This window comes from Strigops habroptila, chromosome 16 (genome assembly GCF_004027225.2).
Source record: "Strigops habroptila isolate Jane chromosome 16, bStrHab1.2.pri, whole genome shotgun sequence".
Classification (NCBI taxonomy): domain Eukaryota; kingdom Metazoa; phylum Chordata; class Aves; order Psittaciformes; family Psittacidae; genus Strigops; species Strigops habroptila.
Genome location: NC_044292.2, coordinates 3,903,151 through 3,920,661, shown reverse-complemented (window position 1 = coordinate 3,920,661; position 17,511 = coordinate 3,903,151). Strand labels below are relative to the sequence as shown.

At 46.7% G+C, this 17,511-nt stretch overlaps 1 protein-coding gene across 2 annotated transcripts in view; it reads right to left on the bottom strand.

The window, feature by feature from the left end:
• CASZ1 (castor zinc finger 1) overlaps positions 1 to 17,511 on the bottom strand; it is a 163,793-nt gene that overhangs the window by 21,393 nt on the left and 124,889 nt on the right. For both annotated transcript variants that reach the window (XM_030507634.1, XM_030507632.1), the window contains 6 exons: positions 14,769 to 14,837; positions 9,742 to 9,832; positions 7,534 to 7,698; positions 4,803 to 4,975; positions 3,168 to 4,036; positions 1,145 to 1,286 (listed from right to left, as the gene is read on the bottom strand). In XM_030507634.1, coding sequence (XP_030363494.1) covers positions 1,145 to 1,286; positions 3,168 to 4,036; positions 4,803 to 4,975; positions 7,534 to 7,698; positions 9,742 to 9,832; positions 14,769 to 14,837 — 1,509 coding nt within the window. The remainder of the gene's footprint in view (positions 1 to 1,144; positions 1,287 to 3,167; positions 4,037 to 4,802; positions 4,976 to 7,533; positions 7,699 to 9,741; positions 9,833 to 14,768; positions 14,838 to 17,511) is intronic.

The following is a 17,511-nucleotide window of genomic DNA, read 5'->3' as shown; positions in this document are numbered from 1 at the left end:
CAGGGTTTAGTTAAGATGTGCACAGGGACTGCGAGCACCGAGATTAATCCTTCTCCCTTCAAGCTGCCTCACTCCTCACCTGCTACATCTGGAGGAACAGAATGATGCCCACCCTCCCTTGGGCTGCCCCAACTCCTTCACTTGTGATAGCCAAGATGGAGAGAAAGAGAAGGTCCCAAGTCTGCAGAATTTAGTTCTTTCAGCTATTGAACAGTCCAGACCTCTTCCTCCAGTGTCCACACATTTACCAGCTGACTCAGAACCCACCCCATGTTTTACTCTTTCATCCCATTAGAACTTTCAGAAATAGGCCACAAAACCAGGGGGACACTGATGTTACGACTCGTATCACCAGTGACACAGGCCCCCATGGCAGCAATCCTTATGGCCACAGCTAAGCATGCTGAAAGCAACCTTGGCATGCACCGGTAATAGTTGTAGTTGACTGCAAGTGCTGGGGTCTCAAATTGAGGCTTGTAAAAATGGAAAAGAATGTACAGAAAGGCCAAAGTGGGGCAGGCTCACTTATCCCCAGTCTCAGTTCCTCTGCAGTTTTTCCACACAGGACAATCCCCTAACACTCCTATTCTCAAGTAGGGATGCTGGGGACACACTTTGAGTTAGGTGCATTCACCTTTGTGCAAGCACAAATATTCATCGCCATAGCCAGAGATGAGCACTCAGACCCAAGTCAGTGACACTCAGTTGTTTTGTGTGTCCAATTTCTCTGGCAGGTGTCTCTCTTAGACCTGAATCAAAGCCCTTTTATATCAGTGCAAATGCTCATGTTGAAAGTGTGCTAAAGTATGGCACTGGAGCAGCCTTCGATCAACTCTTGATGGCAACAGCAGGAATATCTAAGTGAAGGAAGCTTTGCCAGTGGCTCATGTTTCAGAGCGGAGCACAAGAGGTGAGGCTCTTGTCAAAGAGTCAGTAGGTGTTTGTGAGCCCCAAATAAGAATCTGGAGAACATACACTTGAGGGGAAGGAGAGAGAGCCTCCCTGCTTCCAACTTGGGGGCATCCAACTCAGCACTGTGAAATTGCCTTTCATCAACATTTTGTGTCCCCTCCTATTACAGGTATGGAAACTTGTCAGAGCTTGATGCTGGAAGGAGCTAAGGGTGCCTGCACACTTCTCTCACCCATGATCCTTGACACTCAGGTCCAAGCTGTGCTCCTGCAAGGACTCCTGACTAGTGGCAGATGATGATCCCATGGCCTCCACAGGTTCCTGCTTCACCTGAACTGGATTGAACCGTCCGGGAGCTGCTGGTTGTCCATTCCCTGCTCAAGAAAGACATGGAAATTAAATGCAAAACTTAAACGGAAAAGGTAGGTCTAAAATGAGGTTACAACAGCAAATAAAGAAGTTAAATCACTAGCACCAGTGCATAAATGGGAAAAACAAAGAAAAAGTGTGGGGGGAGGGAAGTGCTGGGATTGCTGGTCAGCGTTTATTGCCAGGCTGACATGATGGGTTCTGACGTCCACTCCAGCGTGGAAATTCTTCAAGTGATAATTATTGCAAAATTATGTCAAAGTTGTCCAGGCTATGGGCCCTTTAAAGGAGAAGGGCGGAAGGAGCGTGGGGGAGACCTGATTCTCTGCACAAACTGTCATAACTAATTTGCGGGGCTGCCTCTTAAGCGTTTATTAAAGACTCTGTTAATGCTGAGGCAATGTGGCAGCTCTCGACTGCTACTCAAGCCCCCTTTCCCGTCCCCAATCCCAGCGTTGCCGTAGCGACAGCGGTGGCCACTGCGCCTGCCCAGCAGGAGCATCTGCCCGCCGGGGCTATCGGAGGTGACAGCCAAAGGGCCTGGCTCAAGCCACCGCCGGCACGCTGCCCTCACAACAAGGGGGGAATTCTTCTTTTTTGGGGAGGAGGTTTAATGCTGAGCCCATGGAAGAAGAATTCAAATTAAAGGAAGAGAAAGAAAGAGCAAAGGGGGGAGAACAAATTAAAGGGAAAAAAATTAGGAAGAACAGCAAAGAAAAAAGGAGGGAAAAAAAGTTGCTGACAGGAACATGTCTGCAGAGCTTTTTTCCACAATCCCCAAGTGACTAAAATATTAATTTACCCTCCGGCAGTACAGCTGACGGCGAGCTGCTTCTCAGACAGCAAGTGGCATTTTATTAAAAAATAAAGGAAAATAGTTCCCTCAATGACCTTTCTCTGCTTTAGGAAACCATTTTTCAAATAATAATTTTAAAAGTATGTGAAAGTTCCCCTCCCTCTTTAATCAGATCACTTCGTCCTACTCCCTCATTTGCTCTCAGGTTGAAGGGGACACTGTCAGCACCCACATCCCTGTGGGCGAGCAGGGACGGAGGCTGTGGGGCAGCCCCATGCTGTGGGGTGCTGCCAGGCAGAGCCTCCCCCACACTGCCCACCATGAGCTGTCCATGTTCAGCAGGAGATTGTGGAGGTACCCAGTGCTCTGAGGGAGCCCCACATCCCTGCTGCCACAGCTGGCCGCAGGCAACGACCTGCCCCAGGTCTAGGTGGCAACAGGAAGAGCTCTGGATTGCCCCCGGGGACCTCTCATTCCCATCTTTTATCCCTCTCACAGTGTCGCTGCCCCTTGAGCTTAGGAGAAGCACAGCTTCCAAGAACTGAACAGGAGAAAGCTCCAGTTGGTAGACTGTACCACCACTCTCTCCAAACTCAGAGCTGCAGCACAGAACCAACCCCCCAGCTCAGAAAAACAACTGGCAATGAGCTATAGGATTGACACCATTAGGCCTGACTAAAACTCGACACAGTCTGCAGAAGAGGGCTGCAGGGTTTGGCCAAGCTTATTCTTCATTTCCATTTTTAATATAGTGCCTCTCTTGTTTCAGCCTGCAGCAAACTAGGCAATATACATGGCAACACTCTTCAGATGTGGTAAGAGCCTCCTCTATTTGTGGGCAAAGCTGCATTTCCTGCCTCTCTTCTAGCCACGTGGGCATAGCCAGGTTCCACAGGAAACCATGCCAAGACTGCTCTCTTCAAGAGTTAACTGGACGTGACCAAATTTATTCTCACATTTATGTTCCTTCACTACCTCCTCCCCACCTCCTGTCCCACAGACAGCAGCGTGGCTTCTCATTCACTCTTCTCCAAGTCATCAGGCATTGCTCCTTCTCCCACCACTAGCATAACTGATGAGGGTAACTCACCTGCTTCAAGTGCCACAGAGGGCTTGAGCGCAGCTGCTGCCAGCCTGGCCATCATAGGAGAGATTAATCCCTTGCTAGCAGAGATCCTTTCCATTATAGATGCTGCTGGAGCTGGAGAAGACGTAGCTGCTGGCTCACCAGATCCTGATATGGCCTGGGATGAGGAATCTGTAGAAGCAGATGATGTTGGATTGGTGCCAGAAGAACCAGCAGCCATCAGATTAGCTGAGCTGGCAGGAAGTGGTGTAGAGACCCGACTGGGGATGATGGGGAAGAAGGATCCAGCTGTTCCAGGAAGTGCTGAGTTGGAGAGTGCCAGGGCCAAGGGTATATTGCTGGGAAGAGCCTGAGAGAGCAGGCCAGAGATCTTGGTGGCTGGTGTCATGCTGTTGGCAGACTTGCTGGCCTGTGAGGAAGCGAGCTCAGCAGCAGAGGAAGGTGCAGCTGGGACTATGAGAGAAACGGAAGACTGTTGACTGGTGGGGGAGGCACTCAGGCTGGAGTTCTTTGAGCTCATAGCGGAGAAGTCAATAAGGTCATCATTACTGGACTCCTCTTGCTCATTATCCTTGGACCCCAGAAGAGAGGCAGGCAGGCCCAGCACTCCCGAGCTCCGGATGTGCCGGCGCTCATGTTTGCGTTTATGGGAGGTCATCTGGCTGGTGGAGGTGAAGGTGAAGCCACAGCCTGCCCTTATGCAGTGGAAGTGATTGGTGGCCTTGCTGTAGACGCAGCCCTCATACTTGCATTCCTCATACTTGTAGAACTTCTTGAAGCCGTCCTTGGCATAGGCATCATCTTTGATGTGGTAGCTCTTGTGCTTCTCAATGTCACACTTGTTCTTGAAGGTGAATGTACACCCAGGTCGCCTGCAAGGGCATCGAGGAGGAGAGGGTGGTTGGCTGTGTGGGCTAAGAGCACAGTGCTAAGACCACAACTGCTGTCACCTGCCTCCCTCTGGGAAAAGGACTGGGATCAGTAGGGGACAATGGCCCTGGCAGCAGAGGGGTTGAGGAGCATTATGTGGGTTAACCTGTGACACCAAGGCAAGCAAGAACGCTGCCATGTGAGAGAGCTGGGAAGCTCGCTCCACTCTGAGGAACAGCCGCACTAACATTGGGATTTAGGCACCCACCACTAAAAATTCCAACCAAAAGAGCACCTACAGGGAACTAAGGTACAAACTGTTTTCCTACTCTTCCTGAGAACAAAAGAAATCAATAGAAGAGCATTTGTGTACAGAAGGCAGAGTCCGGCCCTGAAAGGGATGAGCCGGCTGACTGTTGGTTGGAGAGAACTCCAGCATGGAAGTGCCTTTAGCAGGGTATTAATGGCCTGCTTCAGCTGAACTCTGCAGAGCACCATCATCTTTCCCAAATGATTCTAGGATTTTCTAGTGGGTACCCTTTTCCTCAGATCACCTCAGATCACACTCCTGCCTTCAGAGTGCTCTGTGGCAAGATCCTGGAAATCACATCTGCCCTGGAACATGGGTTCTCTCAAGAGCAGTACTGAGAAGGTCACAGCAGGGAAAATCAAGTCCCTGTGTCTACTCCTGAATTTATGACGTGGCAAGAGGTGGCAAACAGACCACACAACTATGAGGCAGGATTCCTGCCCTTCCTGCTGTCTCACCTGCAGTGAAAGTGAGTGGTTTTCTGCCCGTAGAACTGGCATTCCACAGTGCCGCAGTCCTCCGTGGCACGGAACCGCTGGAACCCGTCATTGATGAGCTGCGTGTTCTTCTTGTGAAAGTTCTCATGGGTCATCACGTCTGAGGTGCTTGTATAGACCTTGTTACAACCCACCTACCCCAGGCCAAAACAGGGAGCCATCAGCACAGCGTTTTAACAGCCTACCATTATTACCAGCAATAATAAACACATGAGCAGCACACATACATTTAATGGTTCCATTTGTGCACTTCTCCTAGGAGTATTAAGTCATCTCTTTAATCCCCAATCTAAAGACTGAAAGAGCAGTTGTGAAATAAATAAATAAATATATAAAACAACTCTCTGGGCATGAAACAGTAAGAAAAAAAGGGGAGGATGCAAAGGGATAAAAGACCAGCTACAGATAATCATGCCTGCTTAGGGAGGCAGTAAGCAGGGTTCCCGCTCTTAAGGCGAAAAGAACACTGACAGATGCCATTACTTTTTGTTATCATGGAGCAACACGAAATAAAATAGAGGAGTTTCATCTACCTGGGGAATACAAAGTTGAGTGGGAATGAGTTATTTACCTCTAGTCCTTCTGGGAGGTAAGGCAGGGCAGTGCAACATGAGGCAAATCTTTTTGAGCTTGTAATATACGGGTTTCATTCTAGCCAAGCATAAACCCTCTGTTCAGCTGACCTTAGCAAACCAGAGCCTCTTCTCCCCCGTCACTGTTCAACACTACCACTCCAATAATGTGAAACTCGTGCAGCAAATGGGAATGGTGTGACGAGGAGGGAATGCTGAAAACCTGCCTTCCTCTGGGCAAAGCGGGCAACTTTGCCATATTGAGTAAAAAAACCCTGGAATCTGAAAACGTCCTCAGCCCTGCTGAGGGAGGATTTTTTTTTTCCCTTTTCTTCTCTAGCACAACGTGTGCCAATGCCTGCACCATCTCAGAAGTGAACGAAAACAGCACCTCTTAGTTCAGCCCAGGTTGATTCAAACAGGCAATAACAAACCCTGTGACAAATACCCAGGAAAAAAAAAAATAACAAGGATCTCCAGCTATTTCCAATATAAAAGAGCCTCTCTCTCTCTCTGCGCTGACACCTTGAAAAAAGACAGACCCTGCACGGCATTAAAAAAAAGAATTAAACAAAAACCTCCTTAGGAATAATTTGCAATGCAGCTCTTGGTGCTAAAGCCTAAAAAAAATGTCAGTTCATATAAACAACTAACTGAATTTTATCCACACCAATTATGGACATAAAGAAAAAAAAGAAGCCCATGAGATGGATGGCACAAATTCTGCCATTTAAGCAGTATTTTCTTTAATTGGGAGTTTATATTCAGACACCTTTCCTGTAAGACACTGCTTACATGGGCATTATTTTACTGGAAGGCAGTGGGCACGGGATGGAATTAGCCATATATAGTTGTGTAAATGAGGGTCTCTATTTGAACTTGGAGTGACTTAAAGCTGTGAAACACTCCTTGTACTGTAAAAAATATAATTCAACAAATCCCATCCTGGTAAATTGAAGGAACTAAACAATCAATAATATGGAAGCATAACAGAAAATGTCCTCAAGAGAAAGGCACATGAAGTTCCCAATTTATCAAATGCTGTAAGCACATGCTTAAACCAACCCCTATTCAGGACAGTACTTGAGTGCATGCCTAACATTTAAGTATGTGCTTAAGCCCCATTGACTTCAGAAAGCTTACCTGACTTCAAGTTAAACATATGCTGAAGTCTATCCCAGCAAACTATTTAAGCATGTGATTAAGGCCTTCTGACTTTAACTGGGGTCTTAAGCTCTTGGGATAGGGCGGGAAGCAAGACCTGAGTTTTCAGGACAGAAAAGCTTTCACCAAGGGTTGCCTGATTATTCTGTTTGTAACTACAGCACATTCTCATGGCAATCGTTGAGGCCCCAATTCTAATGAAACAAGTACATATCAAACCCTCTAATCTGAAGAACAATCAGGGTAAGACCCAAACAATCTGGTGAGTCTGTGTCTAAAAACAGTTAAAGGCATCACAGTTACATTTACGCAGCAACTCCAACGCTGCTGTTGAAGCCTGTCTGGGTCTTGAAACAATGTCCCAGGCTACACCACAGACAAGTACCACTGGTGAAGGAGATGGAGAACCAGTGGTGTTAAATCTAGATATGGGACATAAAGTTTAATTAATTTAGAAACTGATTATGGAGGAATTTAACCCAGTGTTAAAGGGCAGATGTGTCACAGAAAAGTTTGATTTCAAGGGAGTGACAGATCAGATTTGAGTAGAGGCAGTGCAGTGGCATTGCAGAGCGGCCCCTCAATCTCAGAGAACAGGACTTGTTTGAACAAGTCCAAGACTGTGACAAAACCTTGAGACCTGCTTTGCTTCACTGTGTGCACAAGGCTTCTAAAAACAGAGCATGGTGCCTCCCTTCACCTTTCCCAATGCTGGGCAGGGAAAGTGCAGGGAGGACAGGGCACGGACTCTTCGAAGAGGTGCCTGCATCACAAATGAGCAAGGGAGGCTATGAATGGCACTCCCCCACCTCAGGACAGCCCCGTGCTCTCTACTAATGAGGCACTGGGCTGCCAGAACCCAAAAACCTTTCAGTCTACCCCAAAAAGGACACAACTCAAACCACGGCTCTTCATTTGCCTCATGTGCTGCCATCTAGTCCCCATCCAGCAGTTACCTGCATGCAGTGGTAGTGTGTGCTTTTCCCATTCAGGTGGCAGCCATGATAGTACACGCTACAGTCATCCAAGGGGCTGAAGCGCATGAAGCCGTGCTGGAGGGAATTATCACGTTTCTTGTGCATGTTGTAATGCCGAATCACATCCTGTTTACTAGTGAATCTCTGGAGAGATACAGAGACAGACAGTGAGACACACGTGATGGGAGTGGGTGAGTAATCCTAGGGGCAGGGTGGCTTTTGTTGTTGTTGTTAATAAACTTAGGGTATCAGGAGTTTAAAGCTCAGCAGTAATCACCCCAAGAGAGTCAGATTAAAGAGGAATTGTGTGTATGTATCTTCTTGGTAAAGTAGATACATGTGAAAAGCTGTAAACGTGACATTGGGGTGATGTCCTGAATATGCTCCCTGCAGCTTTAAGACTGCAATTCTTCTAACATAATTTTAGCTGCTACTATCTCAAGAACTGCTATAGTTAGAAAGCAAACCAGTGAACTAAACAGCCTACAGGAGAGTAATCCAAGCTTCCAAATCACTCACTGTAGTGGTTAGCAAGACACTGGCTGCCACATTCATGTCAGACTAGAAATTGGGAAAACCACTCTGCTCTTTTACCGTATCTTCCCACTATAAGTCTCCTGCCTCCCCTAGAAGGTAGGATGACTTTATTAGGAACACAGGGACACAGAAGTTTCTTCCAGTCAAAGAAAAAGATGGCAGCAGAGCTCAGAGCTAAATCTGTATGATCAGAATATCCTTTTCATCCTCTACCTGCTTGAAGTAATGAAGGGGTACCCCACTGCCACAGCAGGCTAAGTGCCTTTAAAATGAAGCTTTTCATTTCTATTTCCCACAGACATCAATATTTAACAGTGAAGGTGGGAAAGTAAATCTGGGTTTTTTTTAAAGAAATCAATATCCATTTATTTTGAGGAGTAATTGAAAAGGCCTGTATTCTAATGTTTAACAACTTTTCTAGTCTCCCTCATAGGAAACAAATGATTATCGCTTCCACTCTTTCCTCCTATAATATCAATCCTGATCAATCTTGTTGGTATTGGCACGGGAATATATGGATATAGATTTCAACAGGAATCCCTTGGCGGCTGGAGGTCTGATTTCCCAGGGCGTACATCCAGGATTGCTATTGCCAATCACCCTTAATTTGTGCCCACTTATTACAGAGCGTTACTTATTCTAAAATATATCTCAGCCATAAAATAATTTGCATTTTAAAAAGCAGCCTAAATCCTTATTCCCTGCGAGACGAGACAGCTCCTTCGCAAGCAGCTTCCAGACTCCTTAGGAAATAATCATGAGGCCAATCATAATAATAGGTTTTTCTGTCTTTCCATCCTTTGTGTTTCTCTCTTTCTGGTGCAGAGATATCCGTGTCACGGCTGGGACAGACTCATCTCAATTACCAAATGCTGGGCTAGGAGGACCACTACATGCATCCCAGGGACAAACTTCTCCTTTAATCAATAGAAACCCACAGTCAAGCTCGGCAGATCCAGATCAACTTCCTATGCTGTGGTCAGACTCATTCCTTTGAGACCAAAAGGTCTCCTGGGGTAGGGCTGAAGTTGCGTCTGATGCACAGCAGAGGAAAGCTCTGGGATTCCCACTTAGACACACACAGCCTGACCACAGAAATGGCAGTGTCAAACTCCCAGACCTGGGAAGAGGGTAAACAAACACAGCACGTGACGGGGCTGGCCTGACGTGGCTGTGCTGGCAGTTCTCCCAGTGATTACAGCATCCACACGCTCCTGCCCCCACGCTTTCCCCACAAATCCCAGGCTGCTGCTGGTCTTACTGGGTGTTTTGCTGCAGATACTGCTGCTACAATGTCACTCGGGCAGCAGGAGGGAAAGAGACAGACTTAACAGATCAGCATTCCCTAGTTTCAGGCACAATTTGTAACACAGCAGAATTTCACCAATACAAATCTGGAGTAGTTCCCACTGACTTGAACTGATCTATATTCTGCTGTTAGAATAGTTTGGGTTTGGTTAAATGGTGTTAGATTGGGTTAAATGGGAACAAAATAGGGTTGTAGTAAATTCAAAATATATTTTGCCCTTGAAAAGTGAAGAGGCATGTGTGCGTATGGGGGAGAGAAGCACAGGGGGACACACATCTCCCCCAGGTTGTACCCCTTTATGTTCAGGTAGCTGTGCTGGTAACTTTTTACCATTCTTTTACCTGGTAGTTGCACTCGGGGTCAAGGCAGTGGTAATGTTCTCTATACTGGTATGCACAGTGTATGTGTCCACAGTGCTGACTGCCAGAGAACCTGCAAACATGAGAGGAGGACAGAAGAAAGAAAGGGAAAGAGAATAAAACAGTGTCCTGAGAGTAATGCATGTAAGCAAGGTACAAATAAATTAAGTCCCATTCCTGATTTCATTCCACATGTTTACGGCATTAAAACCATTCTCCTTTATCCCCTCCAAGGAGATGGTGACCCTTCAGCATTCCTCTTCTTATTTGTCACTATTTAAAGGTGCATCTTGAACAGGATTATTCAGGTCTTGTACTTCCCTAATCTGTCTTTCCCTTTTAAATTCATCTCCATTATCTAAGTTGCTTACCTGGAGCAGAGTAAGAAAGGAGGGTTCCTTGAATTCAATCTCATACAATTCTAAGATTCTCCTGTGTGAGTTTAGATACCTCAGAAAAGCTCAGGCATTCAATTGTTTGCACAAGTTATGTCTCAAGATTATTTTTATCTTTTTTTTTAGCCACAGCATGGTGTCACACGACAGAGAAGATTGCAAACCAGTGGATTAGATTAAACCACGCAGATAGAAGATGATCATGGCAAGATTGCACAGGAACTTTCAGTAAGATGGGCAGATCAATGGCAAGATAGGTGAGATGGATCAAGAGGAGCAGAAGGAAGCATTACAGGCAGACCACCTCAGCCCTGTGAGTGCATCTTCTCCGATGCACAACAGTCCTGCTAATCATTATTCTCCATGTGGATAGAGTATTTGCTCACAACAAAAAATAGTGCAATGCAAAAAACAGGGTTTTCAGTCTGCCTCTGAGTGCCATTAAAAGTAGGACACAAGAAGCAACAGCCAACAACGTGCACCCAGTCCATTTTTTGCAGGTCACCACTGAGCATTCCACACAGAAGATCTGGACACTCCCAACACACAGGGTGGAAAAATCCCCAGAAAGGCAGAAATGCCATATAATATCTACATACAGACAGCACATAGAATATAGTGACTGACAGACACAGCAGCAACTGGCAAAAGGGGATGATCCAGTAATGGGCTAATCAGTGCAATGAACTCTCTGATGTATATTCTAGAGGACCCTGGAAGAACTGAAGAGCTTGAAAGGGAAAAGCAGTGGAGAGAAGCAGACTCAGAGGGGAAACATTCAAAGATAAAGTACCATCTGCTCAAAGGTTCCTCAAAGGTTCCTCCCGTCACTTAGTGCTAAACGCAGCAGGAGTGCATATGATAAAGGGCATGGGAAAGAAACAAGGAAGGGCAATGGGTAAAAAGGAAAAATGAGAGGAGTGAGGATGTCCTGGGGCCATCAAGGAATGGGGCAGGAGCAGAGAATATTACGGATCATCATAAGGTGAGGTAACGCTAAGCTACAGGACAGAAAAAGTCAGGATGGAAAGCAGGACTAAATAAGGCATTTCTGAAGCACAGTAAAGAAGAGGAGGTCAACTGTGGAGACAGCAGGGCCTCTAGGAGATGGAAAGGGGACTTAATTGACAGAAAAGATAGACATTGCTAAAAAATTAAATGACTTCTTTGCCTCAGCATTCACAAAGGGAGACAGGGACAGATGCCAGGAGCAGACATGCCTTTCCCTGGGGAAGGAGAAGAAATACTGCAGGAAATCAGGATCACGTCAGAACAGGTGATTGAGAAACTGGAACAAACCTCAGCAGCGGAGAAGAAACAAACCACAAGGCAAACAGCAAGGCTGGCTGCACAAACAAAGGTGTGGAGCAGAAAGCAGAGGAAGCAATTCCTGCTCAGTGCCTGGTCTGCTGTGAGGCTGGTATAGGACACAAGCAGCAGCCTGAGTCACTGTGCCACTAACCAGGTACATGCAGCTCGGCAGCAGATCGAACCAACTGGTCCTGCTAGTCCAGGGCTTTATGTCAGCAGCACCACCAGCAGCTTTAAAGGAAAGAAATTGCTCTGTGGAAAGCTTCCTCCCTATTCCAATGATGAGATGGGGAACAGAGAGCAAAGGGCTATGTGGGGCTGGAGAACTGTGGAGCACAGGCCAGGCAGAGAGAAGGGGAAGATAAAGACCTTGCTGACAAATAAACACCTTTGAAGCAAAGCAGTCCAAATATCATTGAAAGTGAGGACACAAAATTATCAGAGATGCCAACTGCAGCGCAAGAAGGGGCAGACACCGAAGAGATCTGACGGTATGGGATAAGTTACTTTAAGCATCCTAGCAGGAGTAACTCACAGGCTCAGCTTTAAAAGCAACAACTAAACAAGCACTCTAGCACTTCAAACTCTTACCCTCCCTTCCACGTGACACAGAAAAGTGTGTATGGTGTATACAGCGCAGGAAGGGAGAGGCAAGTGTTCTACCAAACCGTGTGCTTGGGGAAGGAGGGAAGTGGCAAACACAGCACAAAGGGGATATTCTGCTCTTTCAGTCTGTGAGGTTAGGCTCCTAAAGGGTTATATTTATCCTGTGTTTCTTCTGACACTTGAAACAGTTCAAAGCTATTAATTTTTAAAGCACAGCATCTGTTTAGCTTTTTCCTAACAGGAAAGCTTACACACCACACACTTACTTCCACGCATACACGCGCGCACATTTACATGCACATACTCTAAGGTACATCAACACCCCTCTTAATTTACATCAACGTACCCACAATTTCCATGCCCACCAACAGACACACGCACCTGAAACAAGCTCACAGGCCATTTAATCACACTGCTATGCAAATCCAAACCCCTGAATTGTCCATACAGGCACATAAATTCATTTTCAGCAGAACACCCCCCTCCCCCTTTCTTTAATCAGTTCATTTCAATATATCTATTTATTTAATTTTTTGGGGGGGGCAGAAAGAACTAGTCTTGATCTGGCAAGAGTTAATAAATAAATAACAATAAAAATAATAAATAAAGCAGTCAGCATGCTTCCAGTGTTTACAGACTCATTACCCTGTAACGATGATGTGAAAGAAGGAAGAAAAAAAACCCCACCCCAATGACAAGGGGGGAGGAAACCCACACAGAAATAAATATTTAAGCAAGTGCTGCCAGAAGCACCATCTGCTGAGGCACTAATAATAATAATAATAATTTTTTCTGTGGTCTTTTTTTTTTTAATTATAAATATACGGGGGGGGCTAAAGGGTGTGGGGGGGAAACAACCCAACCCAAACTAGCTAAGTAAGAGGTTTTGTTTTGTTGTGTGAGAGAATGGATTATCCCTGGGCAGCTTTTGGCAGTGGCTTTGGCAAACTCATTAAGCTAATTATGCAGTACAGACACAGAGTGTCGTGTCTCTCTCCCCCCACCCCTTGATTTTAAAGCTTTAAACTGTTTTTAAAATGGTGTGTAAATTGAAGGGAAGTGGCTGTGCTGCCAACAGGCGGCTTGGGGAGCTTTTTAAGCAGGATGTGGTGGCCCTCAGCTATCTCACAAGCCTCCCTCAGTTACCTGCCTGACCCAGGGGAAGGGGCTTGCAGCGTGCTGTGAAGAATGGATGTGGGTGAAGTGTTTATATAGTTCTCTGGTGAAGTTCAGTGGTAAAAGTGCTCCATCCCTGGCAGCGTTCAAGGCCACGCTGGACAGAGCCTTACGCGATATGGTCTAGGATGAGGCTCCCTGCCCATGGCAGGGGGTTGGAACTGGATGATCTTAAGGTCCTTTCCAACCCAAACCATTCTGTGATTCTCTGCTTGAGAGTGGAACTGGGAACAGAAGGGGTGGCATCTCCTTTCTCACTGCAATTCCTCTGTAATCTCAGCAATAATAGGGTGCTGCTCCTTCTGCCCTATCCAAAGACAGGCTTAAACCCTCCTGTGCTCTCCCAGGAGGCAATCAGTTGCCACATGCACTAGAGGCACTGCTGCTTGAGGAGCTGTGTGTGGTGGTGCAACTGTCCTCTCTTCCCATGTGGTCTTTTATCCCCTTCTCCTACATCAGGGATTTGGGCAAAAGGGAGGAAAGGAAATCACCTCTTTTGCTACTCTCCAGCTAGGGAGAGCACTGTTCCCACCCTTTTCCTCTGCCCATGTGCCAAGATCTTCCCTTGCACCTTCTTAGCAGCCAACACACAGGCAGCCTCCCACAGGCAGACTCTCTGGATCTGGCAAGGTGGGAAAGCACAGTACACATTTCCCTCCCCTCTTGTTAATAAGTGCCCAAGTGGGAACAAACCCTTCAGTTTTCTCCCTGGAGAGAAGTGCTTGCTTGCTTTCCTGACTGGTGTCTTTCTGTATACAGGGGCTTCCACAGTGAGCCTCCTCACAATACAGACAGAGGATTCAAGAGGCCAGGGGCAAAGGCTGATGGGCCCTTTACACCATGAGCCATAGAACAAGAAGGTGTTATGCAACAATCTCCTCTGTCCCTGTGGCTCTCATGGTGTTACTCACTCTGTCTCACCACAACAGCCCTGGGCTTCCTCACAGCATTGCTCATTCCTGACCTAAGCCTGCCCACAGCTGCGATAAGGTGCCCTAGTCTGCACCTTATACAGTAAGGGTTTCTCATATAAAGGAGCTGCAAAGTTTTCTAGGATAAACATCCCACACTAATGCTAAGACCTGCCCAAACTTGAGTCACTTGTGAATTCCTCCAGCCTAGACTCTCAAAGGTGAGATGTTCTTTGCTTGCTTCCTGCAGGCACTGAACATGGTAAGGGGAAAAAGGCTGGAGACAGCACAGCAATGGACAGAAAGAATGACAGTCAAGAGACAGTGCTCCCATTTAAACCCTGGGCTTCTGCAGAGAAATATTTTTCCACTATTTGTCACAAGGTCTAACAGCTCTGGGGAGCTGAGCATGCTCCTGGCATGCTTGTACACCTCTCACAGCTACTGCTCTCCCAAGCAGGAGAACAGAGCAAGTACAGATGCCAGAGGGAAATGGAAGTGTCAATGACTGTTTTAAACACTTGATCCAGATGGACAAGACCTGATCTTTCCCACCACCACTCCACCCTCTTCCAGCCCTCTCCCCAAGAAAGTCAAGAGTTTTGCCTACCTGGCAATATACTTCTGGTAAATGTTTACATCTTCGCTGACAGCTGGTTTGTCAGTGGGTAATCCATTCCTAATGAGAAACACACAGGGCAGACCTGGTTAGCAGGCAGGAATAGGGCACAGCCTAAGCTCCTTGTTTCTCTCACACACCATTGACACATCTGGAGAGAGCGCCCAGGGAAGAGTACCCAGAAAAGCCACCCAGAAGTTTAACCTCCCTCCTCTGTACCCTTCAAATCCTGTACCCTTTTCCTATGGAACCAGAGCCCACCTAACACCCCCCTGCATGTTCCCTCTTTGTGGACTCAGTTCAGTGTGTTGGAGACACTGAGAAGGCCAACCATGAAAATCTGTTTCCACAGAAAAAACCTAAATACCCCTATAGAAACAAGGAAAACAAACACCTCCCTAAAGCACCCTGCAACGCTGCTCTTATTTGCATGGAAGGGCCATCAAGAAGAGTCTCTGTGCTTCAGCCATGCTGTGAGCTGCCGCACATTTCCTGTGGCCACCAGGCACCATGTACTGCTAGCTGGTACCAGCAACCTGGCTACAGCACCCTAGATGGGGGTTTAATTGCCTATTTTTTCACACAGATACCCCAACTCCAACAGACTGATGGGCAGCAAAGGTATTCATGAAGGAAAAACCAACCCAACTGGACCCAACTGTCACATAAGCCTGGGTTACTTAACATGATCAGGAAGCAGACAAAAACTAGATCCTCGGTGAGTTCAGCAAGAGGAAAAAGAGATACAGGGCCACACTCCAGCCTAGCTAAGAGCCAGTGGCATACCAATGCAACCCCAGACAGGCCTACATGTCCTTCCTTCTCAGTTTTGCCCACACCCTCCACTCCTACCCAAGACAGCTCTGTAGCCTGGTTTAAACAAGGACACTTTCACACAGCTCACCTGAAGTAGGTAGATTATTTCAGGGTAGGTTAAGAGCATTAGATGTCAGAAAATTTAAACCCATGGCTAGGGTATATGTGCATATGTGTGAGAGTAAGGGGTAATTCCTCCCAGATTATTTGGTCCCAGTGGGGACTGTGAATGGAAAGCCAGGCCCCAGATACCACAGTTCACACTTCCTCCACCAGCACCATTAATGGGCTGCTTTCTTTTGTAATGAAAGCCTGTATCTAGCAAGCAACCTGAAGGAGAATGGATCCCCTTCTGCATTCCAGTGTGTGATCAGAACACTGGGAACTATCAAGTTGAAGGCCATGGTCACCTCCATTCCTGTCACAGCCCCATCATGATGCCCCAGTTGAGGAAGTCCTGTGGCTAGAGGAGGGACCACCACGGTGCTGCAAACCCACACCAGCAGGCAGCAGGACATGAGCAGGAGAAAGGAAATCAAACTGGGATCCCAGTGCAACACCAAAGCAGGTAAGAAGAGGCACAGGGCCACCCAACCAGAGCTCTGGGATGGCTGCTGAACTGCAGGCAGCTGAGCATCCTGCACACTTTTCAGACACAGAGGCCCTGGCCAAGTCACCCATCACAACAAGGCACTGTGCCTACAGGAATATTTACAACACTTGTTTTTTAGTAATAGGAGTCCCTGCCTGCCATCTGGAGCACACAGAGGGTTCATCCTGAGCAGGGGCCAGATGCAAATGTTAATAATCCTCTGCCCTTTCCCATACACCTTAACCATAGAGCTCCCAAATCTGTCTGCAGGCAGCTGGGAAATGGCTGTTGCACATGGACGTCAAGTATCATTAGCTCTGCCTTCCAGGAGGGGAAACATGCGAAGTGGGGAATGCAGACTTGCTTGAGACTGCAAAGAGCATTTGAGTGAGGATTCAGACCAAGGTCCACATATTAAACATATAACAGCATTCCCCATTACCGGAGGACAAAGTAGTAGGACGTGTGTAACAGCATTTGCCACAGAAGTGCAGGACAGAGGTCCTAGACTTACTACAAATGTCCCCATGGGATTCACAGCTCACAACAGTCCCAGGTTCACAGTGAGAAACAAGTAAATCCAAACCACGACAAGAAAGCAGAGAAGTCCCTCTCTTCCTCCCTGTTTGCAGCCTCACATGCACATGTAGCTCTTCTACAGCTACCACCTCTAGAAACCACGTTAAAAACTAATCCAACGTTTGGCAAGACCTTGAGATATCTCCATTCAGTCAATGGCACCACTGCAGATTGCCAGCAACATGTGTAGGAGGTTATTAGTGGTAATTGGGCTAATGAGTTTGCCCAGTCTGAGGGGTAATTGAATCACCTCTATTTGTGCAAGGAACAAGCAAATTGAGAAGACACAGGCCTGGCCCCACAGAAGTTGTATCTGCCTAACTCCTATGAAAATTGATGGGAATTAGGCACCAAAATGTCTTCTGAGATCTGGGACAAACAAAAAGCCCCATCTTGCCAGCAGTGAAGTCAGCAGAGTTTTGCCATTGAGTTAAATAGCTACAAGAATAAGGTTTTACTACAAACCTACAAACTACAAACAAACACAGCTGGGTGCCTGGGGAACCCGAAGAAGGAGAAAGTAAAGTAGTTACAACTTTGACCTTAGAGTGCTGACAGCATCATGTTCCTTCACCTTTCATTTTAACATACAAACGTAGAGGTAGTGGGCTCTAGAGTCATGGCTGTGACTGCTGATGGCAGCCCACAGCCTTAGTGCCAATAAGATAAATAGAGATGTAAGGTGCAAAAGAGGAGCAGACACTCCAACAGATAGCAAAAAGAAACATCACACAAACAATGCAATAT